This window comes from Porites lutea, chromosome 2 (genome assembly GCF_958299795.1).
Source record: "Porites lutea chromosome 2, jaPorLute2.1, whole genome shotgun sequence".
Lineage (NCBI taxonomy): Eukaryota > Metazoa > Cnidaria > Anthozoa > Scleractinia > Poritidae > Porites > Porites lutea.
Genome location: NC_133202.1, coordinates 1557501 through 1570000, shown reverse-complemented (window position 1 = coordinate 1570000; position 12500 = coordinate 1557501). Strand labels below are relative to the sequence as shown.

The 12500-nt window shown below is 39.5% G+C and overlaps 2 protein-coding genes across 2 annotated transcripts in view; both read left to right on the top strand.

Annotated features, from left to right (window-relative positions):
* LOC140929174 (uncharacterized) overlaps positions 1–12500 on the top strand; it is a 203655-nt gene that overhangs the window by 177264 nt on the left and 13891 nt on the right. The gene's annotated exons all lie outside the window — the stretch shown is intronic.
* The window catches only part of LOC140927266 (uncharacterized), a 17303-nt gene continuing 5078 nt past the window's right edge, over positions 276–12500 (top strand). Inside the window, exons 1-2 of the mRNA XM_073376896.1 lie at positions 276–1468; positions 12006–12107. Coding sequence (XP_073232997.1) covers positions 304–1468; positions 12006–12107 — 1267 coding nt within the window. The 5' untranslated portion in view covers positions 276–303. The remainder of the gene's footprint in view (positions 1469–12005; positions 12108–12500) is intronic.

Sequence of the window (12500 nt, the reverse complement as noted above, 5' to 3'; positions counted from 1 at the left end):
CCCTGGGCAAGCCAGAAATAATTATAGAAATATTACACTCCCATAGCGTCTTGTTATACATGTAATAGGTACTAGCAGTAATGTAGCCACATATCGTGTGTAGGGACCTCTCTCTCCGGAAGAGGATCCTCCGTGGTTCGATTCTTGTAGTAAGCGGCTACGCCAGTAGTGACCACTAATACTTTCCATTTTGGGTGGTCACTTACGGGAGGTAAATTTCACTGACCGCTGAAATTGATCCTTTAATACATCGGTTTTTTCCTCCCAGTAGACGCAATGGTGTTAGAAGTATCAATGTAGAATATGGCATCATTAAAAAAAGTCAAAGTGGTGCTACTGGCCTCCGAGTGGAGCTCAAAGCATGGTGGACTATCTACCTTTAACAGAGAGTTAGCCATACAGTTGGCTAATCATCCAGGAGTGGAGGTTTTTTTCTTTCTCCCAAAATGCGACCTGGCAGAAACGGAAGCAGCAAAGGAAAATCGCATTACCCTAGTTCAAGCAGAACCAATCATTGGCGTTGACGAATTACAATGGTTATGCTATCCACCAAAATGGCTCCAAATTGACTTTGTTATCGGTCACGGAGTAGTGCTTGGTTGCCAAGCACAAATTATAAGAAAGAATTATGGTACCTGCAAGTGGATACAATTCGTGCACACCGACCCAGAGGAGCTAGGAATGTTCAAAGATAACCCAGGTGCAGTTCCAAAGGGAGAAGAGAAGCATCAAACGGAAGTCAAACTCTGCGAAATGGCCGACTTCGTTGTGGCAGTGGGTCCTCAACTGGCAGAGGCTTGTCGTTCCTACCTGAGATATTGTGGGAAAGACAAAGATGTCTTTGAACTTACACCAGGTATCTTCAGCGAATTCTCTAACGTAGTGCAGAGCGAGATTGAAGGGAACATATTTCGAGTTTTGTTGTTTGGTCGAGGTGATGCCGAAGACTTCTTTTTGAAGGGATTTGACATCGCAGCCAAAGCCGTAGAAAAGGTTAATGATGTGCATCTTATCTTTGTTGGCCCTATGAGCAAGAAACAGAATGAAGTTGCAGCTCGATTGAAAGAATGCAATTTACCCGCTGGCAGACTGAGAGTACGCGCTTACATGGAGATCCGTGACGACTTAAAAAAGCTTTTCAGTGGTGTGGATCTTGCTATAATGCCGTCAAGAAGCGAGGGTTTCGGACTCGCCGCTTTAGAAGCCCTGTCTGCAGGACTACCTATTCTGGTCAGTGATAATTCAGGACTTGGAAAAGCCCTTGGCGAAGTTAAATTTGGTTCAAGTTGTGTCGTTCCATCTGAAGATGCTGAAAAGTGGGCTCAGGAAATCGGCAAAGTAAAGGCAAAACAAAGAGGAACCCGTCTAGAGGAATCAAAATCGCTTCTCAAAAACTATTCAGAGAAGTACAATTGGTCGGTCCAAACTAGAGATCTCATTGAAAAAATGATGGCCATTAATAGAAAAGGTAGGTAGTTTAATGTCTTTTAAATTTTGTATGTTATACGTATACCACCTTATTTACATCCTTTATTGGCTTTATTAACCCTCGAACGTACACAAGGGGGTGAATACCCGCCCCTTTCAGGTTTTGTTTCAATTTTATCATAATTGAGAGGATTTTATCTGGGAACTTGTCTATTTCAGTAGCTATTTGTATATCTTCCAGACACATTTACTGTGAATTTGGTGAGAATCGGCTTGATATATTTAAAAATGAACAGATGTGAGGTGTGGTCTGAAAGGGTTGATATGAGCTACTAAAGAATTAGGCTTTTTAGTCAAATCAAGTTTATTTTGGCAGGTTGGCCCAACCAGCCCTTAGCTAGTACCGAAAGGGGCCCTGCGTAGGTTTAATTTTAGCTACAAAAATAAAGTAGTACCCTTGTAACCCGAACATTAAAGGAAGCCTTTTAACGGCAGATTTAGTTTTGGAACTGGAAGAAATATTTCTAAAAATCCACAGTTATTTATTTTACCTTAAGACACGTCTTCCTTGATTACGTCAGGGTTCCTAAACTATAGGTAAAAGCACCTTTCTGGGAGGCTTTCGAACTAAGACGAATTGAGTGCCAAAATGGCGGCAAAATTAAAAAGTTTAAAAACAAATTCTAAAAATGCCACCTTGTATTCAAATCACAATTTTTTTTCTGAAAGGTGCTCATAATAATGTGTTCTTTCATTTGAAAAAAAAAATATATATATATATATTTTTTTTTTAGCTTATGGGCACTTTAAGAGTACTCTCGCACTACTGCCTCCCACGCAGACGTTCTTAGGGGTTCGTAACGCGTTCCTGCCCCACTAACGTCAGCTGATTTGAGCGAAAAAAAACGTAGACCAATCACAGCAGACTTCCAGATCTAGGAAGTGCACTTTGGACCTAGAAATGATTTTGTTGAAAAAAAAAGATGTTTGGTCAAGTCAGTTTTATGGAAGAAAATTTCAAGATCGAAATTTAGAGAAAAGATTTACTTGACTAAAGAAATTCTTGTGATGTAAATACTATATCAGTAAATCATGATATCCTGACACATTGAGATAATGAAACCGCCAATATGCATTGGTTTCTTTTCTTTTGATCCACTTGTCCATGTCTTCAGATGGGTTCGAATCCTATTAAAATATTATTTTCTTTTTTGCTAACCCTCGTGACATACTGACCACGCTCGTGATATGTTTCATGTTCATTTACCGTGCTTAAATACTGTCACTGAAATTCTAGCTTTTTCTTTATTAAGCCAATTCAGTGAGGTGAGGTCCTACATGTTTTGTCTTCAGCCTAAACGTTTGAATTTACATAATGTACGAACTAAATACTCACAACTGTTGTTTTTACAAGATTAATTGTTGTTGCCGATATTCAGTATACTGCCAAGTTTATGCCCAACAGTACAGAGCGGTTTCCTGTTGAGAAATTAAAACCAGTTAAAGTCTATACAGAGTTCAAGAGAGTTATTCCCGAAATCAGAATAATTCTCGCGAAGTGAGTTTATGATTTTGTCGCGCGCGGATCGCGCGAGGATCTCAAGCGGAGTGCGATTTAGCTTTGGCCATAAACAGGCCCATGGGCTCCTGCTATAAATCTTCCTTTCTATTTGTTTGGTATCCGTAGTTGCCTAGCAACAAACCATGAACAAACTCCAAAAAAACGCCGTTCAGCATGACGTCATCGTGCATTTTAGGCAACCTCGTCCCCAGGGCTTTTCCCTTTATCAGGCAAGTAACAGCGGGCTGCAAACACAACAGTGCCCGATTCGACGAGTGGCTACTTGCCATGGAAGATTTAACACCGAAACAACGGCGACCTGAACTTCAGCGAGAGCATCGAAGAAGAAGACAAGTGCGTTCATCGTACGGCCGTTCTAAAGCCCGAGAGTGAATGAACACGGAAAGAATAATGCGAAATGGCTTTGAAATACTCGTTTAAGCTATTTTTCCTCAAATCTTTCTTTGAATTCATGATAAATACAGCTCCTCAAGGTTCAAACAGTGTGAATGGCAGAGAAAAATACTTTAAGAATTGTGCAATGGTCGCATGGCCCAGGAAGTTGGGGTGTAGGTTCAAATCCCGGTGGGGGCTACTTGCATTTTTTTTCGTTTTTTTTCCTTTCTTCGTATTCTTACCCTTTGGCTTGTTTCCGTTTATTCTCATTGCTGACCCTTTTTAGCTTCGAGAGATTTTTGCGATAACGTATTTCTAGTATAATAATATTCAAATCCAATCTAGACATATCACTGAGTTGTCGTCCGGAAGCCAGGACCCTAAAAGAAGGGTTTCGTACAATGATCGGGTCAGAAAAGGTCTGATAGCGGATTTTGATAGAACAAGACCTGCTGATCAATGTCAGCTAGTTAGTAGAGTTGAATTGTGGTATAGATCACAAGTTAAGCAGCTATTTTAATAGGCCACCCCTTTAAGTTCATGGAAACGAGGCTAAGATACAAGACCACTGATAATGTGTATATTAACGTTTATTTTGGCCTGAATCTACAAATATAATCATGTTCAGATTGCTTAAATTGAGGTCACGTGACCGAACACGTGACAGCTGCAAGGTCAAAAATGGTGTTTATACCCCTCAAAAGATATTTTAAAAAGTAAGCTAAAAAACGAAGGCTCCAAAATCAGAAGCTTTGCTTTCTCGAACTATTAAAAGGTAGCTCGAATTTATTTAGCTTTTGTTTGTTTGAGAAGCCTAATAAAAAATTAATGCTAACCTTAATTGAGTCATAAACTATGAAAAGTGCCGGAGAGTGTTAGTATAAAATTGACAACACTGAATGAATAATCTAAATTTAAGGACAGAGCCAACTGGGCACGCGACACTGTTCAACCAATGAGAAGGCGCGCTTGCGTTTATCAAAACATCGACTCAGTGATCAAAAATTTTTCACTATGGCAGACGAAGGCGGACAGATTTTAACATAAGCTTACAGTACTCGTCTAGGTTTCACACTATTTCAAAGAAAACATTTGATGTAAGAGAATGAGAGTATTATTCATTGCAAGGAATCGTTGGGGTGTTCGAATATTCTGGACCGATCGCAAATTTCGTCGCTTCACCGGCATGGCTTGCAAGATAGAAGATAGAAGCAAACTGTGTAAAAATAGCCGTAGAGAGTGTATGAAAATTTGTTAAGATCGTACAAAACAGTCGAGCGGTGGTGGTTTCTTGGTCATAGAGAAGAGTCGACGCCGTTAATTTCGTCAACAGTTAGGCCCGGTTCAGACACCGAACTTTTCATGAGCCGCACCTAATACACTGAAAATACATGAAAAATTCGGCGTCTGAAGCAAGTAGAAACGCCTGATTTAATTTGGAACGGCTCATCCGTACTTTTCGCTTAGACCGGCCGAGAATTTTGCCTTTGGAACGACTTTGGAACGACTTCGGATTCAGACGCCGAACGTTTCTTATACCCAACCTAATGAATAAATTATTATAACCTATTTTGTAAGCAGTTTGACCGAAATGAGCATTTTTCGCCTTTTGAATTTAGTTGAGCTGCAATTAAGATCGGCGTCTGAATCAATTCAGCCGCAGCCTCGTCCCCAGGGCGCTTTTCCCTGCGAGGTTGAATTCAGCCGGTCTTAATAATACAAGGTTCGGCTCATGAAAGTTCGACGTCTGAACGGGGCCTTAGAAAAATTTCGTGAGTAGCAGCGCGTGACTCACGAGTACGTTTTCACACTGGCTAAATACCCGGCAGTCTGAAAGCCGGCTGGAAAGTAATAGGAAAACGACAGAGCTTCATAACCAGAGGTTAAGAATTAGATAGCCGAATAAAATAACGCCCTTTTGGTAACAAAACCTGATCTGGCTGGCAGAGTCGAGAACACCCGTTTATGCCTCTAGTACAAAACGAGTTGAAAAAATACGACATACCGCTCAAACTAGCTAACTGACATCAGCACAATAAAGAAGGGAGAATACAAGGAATCTAAATCGTTCTACAGTATGTGGCCCTTAGTCGGCGAGGTCCTTGGTCCGCGACTTTTTCCGAAAATGATAAAATATTTCGTCGAAAAAAAAATAAAAAAAACACCGGAGAAAATGAAGGATCCCGTGATTTACTGATTAGCATTCTTTCATATGACGAAGTTTCGGCTTTCCTGCTGTGGATGAAGGCACGAAATTAGATTTCGTTGACAGGTTTTTTACATTTGTCTTTTTTGAAGTTTGGACTTTGGTGGCACCGTATGATTATATGGTCATGTTAATTTAGCTTGTGATAACCTGAGATCAGGCGTTATTTTTTTTTTGCTTCTTTGGCTCGAGAGGGAAAAAAATAACGCCTGATACATTCATTTAACAAGCCATCAACCGCCCTCTAATTTACATAATCTAACGTCTGCTTGACCTGTCATGTTATTAGCCAATCAGCGTTTCCCAGACAGGAATCAAACTTTGGCGGGAATATAATAGGGCCATTTATACGAGGAGAAATAAGACGCGTCTTAAAGAAGACGCGAACTTTCCGTATAAACGGCACATTTCGTCTAAAATAAGACGCGGCTTAGCTAAGACGCGTCTTATTAGATAAGACATGCTCGTATAAATGGTACAGTTCGCGTCTTATTTAAGACGCGTCTTATTTTTCCTCGTATAAATGGCCCTATTGTCTCTTTCGAAATTAATTTTAGGGAAAAGAAAATTTTTAAGTACGTTCAGATGGCGCTTCCTAAAAAAAAAATTTAAATGCTTCTTTTGTGATGAAATACTACCGTACCGTACCTTTATTTAACAGGATAATTCGCAGGTTTCTGAAGAAGGAATTACAGTCAATCCAGTTCAAGATTCCATTTACGAATTGATTATTTGAAAAGTGAACCCGTTTGCCGCTTCTGCAACTTGTAGCCGGTTTCAAATTGCATTCCAATGATCGGTGAATTTTTGACTGCAATTTTTAGTAAAAGATGAAATGGAAAATATTTCAATGTTCAAGAAAACTGAGCCGGCAGAAATTTCATAACGAACTCGCGTGTGTATCCACTCAAGTCGATGCAAGGCTTTGTTTGAGTTATTTTCGTTATAAAAGCAAAACAAGCTTTTTGTTATCCAGCTCTCCTAACTGTGGATGGATGGTTTCATTTTTTCAGCTCTATTTTACGACTCGGAAAATCACAGTTCACCTCGATACTGCTCACTGAAGCTCGTGTATGTTTTCATGTAAATCTACATGTATGTATGTATGGTCATGCTCCTTTGTCGATGGGTATTTTCAACAACTATTCAGGCTATTACAAGGTCAGACGAAGATGATATGTTAACGAACGTTTTGATAAGCTAAATTTATCTGGTTAAAATATTAAAAAATGGGCCTAACAAAATATGGATACTTTCCATGCTTGGTGTAATGCTTAGAAATATGACTTGAAACTGAATATAAATCAAAGAAAAATTTAAGCATCTTATAAAAAGATCGTTATATCTACGTCAGAACACCATCATTTGTGTTCTATGGTGGTTACTAGGTTTTCAAAGAATAAAATCACCTTTGTTTTGCAATTGTGTTTTTTGTGCTAATCAGAGGCCCGTTTTAAATCAATTTTAAGGTAAGAATCGGTGTATTTCTAAACAATGAAACTGATTTGGCTTTGACAATTCATTTTCATTTACCAACTACAGAATAAGGGTTTCTTGTCAACAATTTGGTTTGTTTATGGCCTGAATTATGCTCAAAATTCCATTTTGAATCGCCTAAGAGGGGCATCAAGTGTTTGTTCCAAACATTCAATAAACCCAAGAGAGGATAAAGGAGACAGAGAAGGCATCCCCCATACACACCCTATTCCATAGGTAATTCGTCTCGAGTTATTTTAAGAATCGGGATAAAGTTACCTCGCGCGCTGCGTGGATGTTTCGTGGAGGTTTCGCATGACTAAATGCCATGCAAAACACGTCGGGCGAAAGGCAATGAAGGCGTAAAGAGATCGAGAGCATTTCTGAATACTGAAGCGAAATGAGTCGACGCTCACCTGGGAAAAGGGAATCGCTCGACTCTTTGACAACCCGTGAAATCAGTTTAACTCGAAGTTATTGTAACCTCAGTGCTTTAATAAAATGAGAAATTTCGCCGATCTATGGAAACCGGTACTCTGCGAGCAGAGGCTACATTTTCCTGGTATGAGCTGGCATGCGAAAAGTAGCCTCTGCCGACAACCGTTCAATTTTCTATCGTGCATGCGCAAAATTCGTCACGCGATTCGCAAGCAACTGGTTCGTCAAATTTGCGTGAGTTTCGCGGGAAAAACTACCTGCGAACTACTCTCCTCGAGCTTTTGTTTTGTTTTTCCGCTTTGCCCCTCTGGTTTTAAGTATTTTAGCCGCAAAATTTCCACGGATCGTCTTTTTTAGGAAACTATTTTTATGCTATCAACTGTAGTAAGTTCTGTCTGTTTTGCGGGGAGCACATTTTTCCGGCTCTAATATTACATGAAATTCGCTGACAACGCTACACAGAAGTGATGCTTGGAATAAATTGGATGCTGTAGTCTCACGATTGTGTTTTAAACTAATGTTATGAATGAACATAGACACAACAGTAGTCAGAAAAATTATTTATCGAAAAATTTTATTCGAAAACCCATAGTTTTGTCCTTAACAGCAATTCGCGTACTACTTATTGGATCGTGGATCATTTCACGCAAGTAAAAGCTGCCGAAGACATCAAATGTCAACCCCAAAATCCGTCTCCAGTCGTATAAAACATCTATGAAACAACTATAAATACTTAAATTTCCATTTAAAAACGGAACTTCCTTGACCGTTAATGTGCAAGTTGTACCTGAAAATTCTTTAAAAACTTTGCCCCTTTGGTTTCTTTTCAGAACAGGACAAGCGTTCCACCGTGAAAAAGCCAACCAGGTTGAAGTCCTTGAGGGCGAATCAGTGTTCAGCTAAAAGCTTTTTTTCTGCTCTTTCTACTAAAAGAAAACTGATCGATGATTCTTTTGAACATTCCGGTTCCCATCTGTGTCTTAAAACAGTTAATTTTTCTGCTCTTTCCACTAAAAGAAAACTGATCGATGATTCTTTTGAACATTCCGGTTCCCATCTGTGTCTTAAAACAGTGCATTGAGAGGCGACACAACAAAAATCACGGCAATATCTATTTTCTTTTCCTGGCAAACAAGAACTACCATATAATAAACTAACGATCTTTACACGGTCCCGTAAGAGGCACCGGCAGCAGCTTGTTTTGGTATTCCGTCAGCTTTAAAATACAGAGCTTATTCAAGTTGTTGACGACGACGCTCTTTTAAATACATAAACAGGGATGTTTGAAATTGTTTTGAACTTTTCCTGTTGCTATGTTTGAGCTACGTTGATCAGCGTTCGTATGCGAGAATTTGGCGCGAAGGGATGCATGAAGGCGCAATAATGGTCAGCGTTCATTCGCTGACTCAAGACTCACGCAATGTTCTAAACCGGTCAAGAACAAGAAAAAACCCGTTTTTTTCAATTTATTGGTCCAGATTTCTGGACGGATTTGAACGGTTGTCGGCAGAGGCTACTTTTCGCACGCCAGCTCATACCGCGAAAATGTAGCCTGTGCTCGCAGGGTAGGAAACCGGTCGTTTGTACAATAAAGCAAGTAGTAAGTAATTGTAGTTTTTTAAAGTTGTTAAGCGCTGTTGATCAGTGAATGTAAATAGCGCTCTAGAAGTTATTAAATTATTATTATTATTATAGGACGCCAAGTGTTATTTTTGTTGAATAATAAAAGACTAATAAAAGAATAAATATCAAACCAGAAATTGCTCTCTTCAAACTGTAAATTATAAATGATCCTGAGAGAATATTCAGTGTGTTAAGCATTTCCCTGCTGTACTGTTAGCTCTATACAAGAGAGGAAGAGCGATTCTTTTTTAATTTCCGTTTCGCTGACACAGCTTTAGCAGAGATCTCTCTTTAGTCGTTTTCGTCGACAAAACGAATAGCAATATTGCTCACCGCGTCTTCCGCCATTTTTTTCTGCCTCAATTCGTGAAGGACGCGTGGCTCTGAGCGTGGGTCACCCACGCGGAACACATTCGCGCTGTCGTGATTGGCTGTTGTCTAATCCCCCTTGGGATCTGTGGTCTTAAAAATAACTCGAGACGAATTACCTATGGAATAGGGTGTGTATGGAGGATGCCTTCTCTGTCCCCTTTATCCTCTCTTGATAAACCATAATAAGCCAAATTTTTCTCAACTGATGTTGATAATTGGGTGACTAAAGTAAACAGTGGTATAGGTATAGAAGTAATGCAAGAAGGCAGGTGAATATAGTGAAATTTTGAAAAATAGGTATTTTGGGTTGTAATTTTAACATCAGTTTTGGCCAAACTCTAGTCCCAGGTTCCTCTCTGTGCAATATCTTGAGGACAAAAGTTACATGCATGAACTGAAAGTTCTCTTATAGTAGAGTTCATGGTCAAATTCATTTGGCAGCACAATTTACCAGTGGGGTCTTATCACACTTTCAAAATTCCCCCTGGAAGGCTGGATTTTTGGTGCTCAAAGGGCAAAAAATGAGACCCCCGTTGTAACTCCAAAACTAAAAGTCACAGAAGTGAGCCAAAGTGGCTTTTGAAATATCTCATCACATCCAACTTCTGTGCCAGGTTTCAGCCAAATCGGTTGACCACAACTTTTGGCCCCTGGAACACTTTCTCAGACAATGACACTTAAGTCCATAGGTGGTTGTATTTACTCTGGGTAGCTCGAGGATGTGTTTTCCTCTAAGATTATAATTAGTTGATCCTTCATACAATAACTGTCCTATTCCTCTAGGGACTTTATATACCCATGGATAGCTTTGTAAACACCGTTGGCCATTTTAACAATTCTTTGATTAAGTGGCGACAGCAGGTTTAGTTGTTTAAGCAACGTCTAGTACGTGGTTGACTTGTCACAAAGCGAAGGGCCCGTTCATTGATTTTTTTCAAGTTTGCCGGAACCTCTTTTACCACAGTGATGCCACGACCCTAAACAGTAACTAAAATGCGGTGCAATGAAAGCACGATATATATCTGTCCTCAATCCAAAAGGCAGTATTTCTTCAGATGATTGAGAATAGTAACCTGCTGACTAACTTTACCAAACATTTTACAAATCTGTCCATCAAACTTAAGTTTACTATCGAGAGTGACGCCAAGGAGTTCCAATTCGTCTTGAATAGGGATAACGGGTTCCTTCACAGGTCAACACAGGATTTCTCTCGACCCTTCCAAAAGTAATTGCTTGATATCTTGAATGAGTTCTTTTCATTTGATTGAATTCATACCACTCATCAACCTTTTTCAGATCGACATTAATGGCATGGTCAAGCTGGTCGATATTTTCCGCAGACTAAAACAGTTGAGTGTCATCGGCATACACGAATAATGTGCATTCAACTATAACGTAAGAGAGGTCATTCATGAAAATATTAAAGAGAATGGGACCCAAAATTGATCCCTGGGGACACCCCTCATTATAGTTTTTATAGAAGAGTATTGTCCACTCAATCGAATATTTTCATGGCAAGAGAGGGTATTTACGGTTTGTCGATTCGTATACGTACCGTACGGAGCGACAAAGTTACGGTGCGTAAATCGCATCTCATTAGTTGGACTTATGCTGATGCTTTATTAGCAGTTGCCTTTGTATTTATTACTGTTAAGAATTTTTTAAATTCTTTATCTCGATTCCAGACCTTTTGTAAATTTTTGAATATATAGTCTCGTCATTTTCTTTAACGGTCACTTAAGATCACTTTTGAAAATGTATGTTGAACAGCATACGAAACGTCAAGTTTATAATAATGCGAAAGCTCACAGTTTATGCTCATACTAAACGACGAATATTTCTGTTCGCGGTTTAGTTTTATGACAACTTAGTTGCTTTCTCCTCGCAACACGACAACATGGCATTACTATAAGCTTGAGCCTTTCACAATGACAATGCCTGCTTTGGAGTATAGTCAACTCTCTCTTAGACGACACCTTTGGAACTGGTATTAAGTACCTGTTTTAGGGAGATGTATGTCATCTAGGAATCAAATAAAGGGAGTAAATAAAGGTAGAGGCCAACTCTAGGTGTCCATATTACATAGGTGTCTGTCTTATAGAGATATTCGTCAAGAGAGAGTGGGCTGTGCAGGATACAGGTTGTAGCTTCATTAGCAAAAATGACCTTGCAAATTAATTCAGGGTTATTGAGAACTGTAAAGAAAGATACAGAGATGACAATCATACCTCTACTAGTGAGGTCTGAAATCTGCAGAATTTCTCTTTTGCACTACCCCATTCCTATTACATACACACTACCCCTTAGATACCCCCACCCCCAGCCCCTTGACACTCAAAATCCACTCAGCCCCAGTAATTAAACCTTCTTAAATTGGCGTGGGTGGATTTAGGGGAGAGGTAGGTGGGCAGTTTCCCAGAAACCTAAATTGATGCAAAAAAATTTAGTTTACTTTACATTATGTTAGGTTTTAATTATATGGTCATCCTAATTATCTATATATAGGTATAGATTTTGAAGGTGTGGTCGCTTATGGGGTTGGTGATGAATCAGACAGTGATCCTAGCTTGGCAACCAAATCCCGAATGGCAGATGGTGTGGAAAGAAGTAAGTAAACAATGTCAGGCTGCATGCCCGTTTGTCGCCTTTTGCTTGCGTATCGACCTTCCCTCCCCATGCATCCGAGGAAAAAAGTCACCGAAAGTACAATTTATTGAAAGCTGACACTCCAGAATGGATATGTCTGATAACACCATTTACCTGTTTACGTTTAGATACGCAAAAACGTCAATTTTCGAAAACGATGACGTCACGGATCTAGTGAGTGAAAAGAATATTGAACTGCCCCTTGCACTTGGGCCAAGGACCTCTGGCAAATCTTAAGTTTAATTCTTTCGTTTTAGCTTTAACATATCAAGGAAATCTATGGCGCCATACATTTTCATTATTCCTTCAATTTAAGACATATAACTATTTTACACGTATATTGCAAAGCCAAGT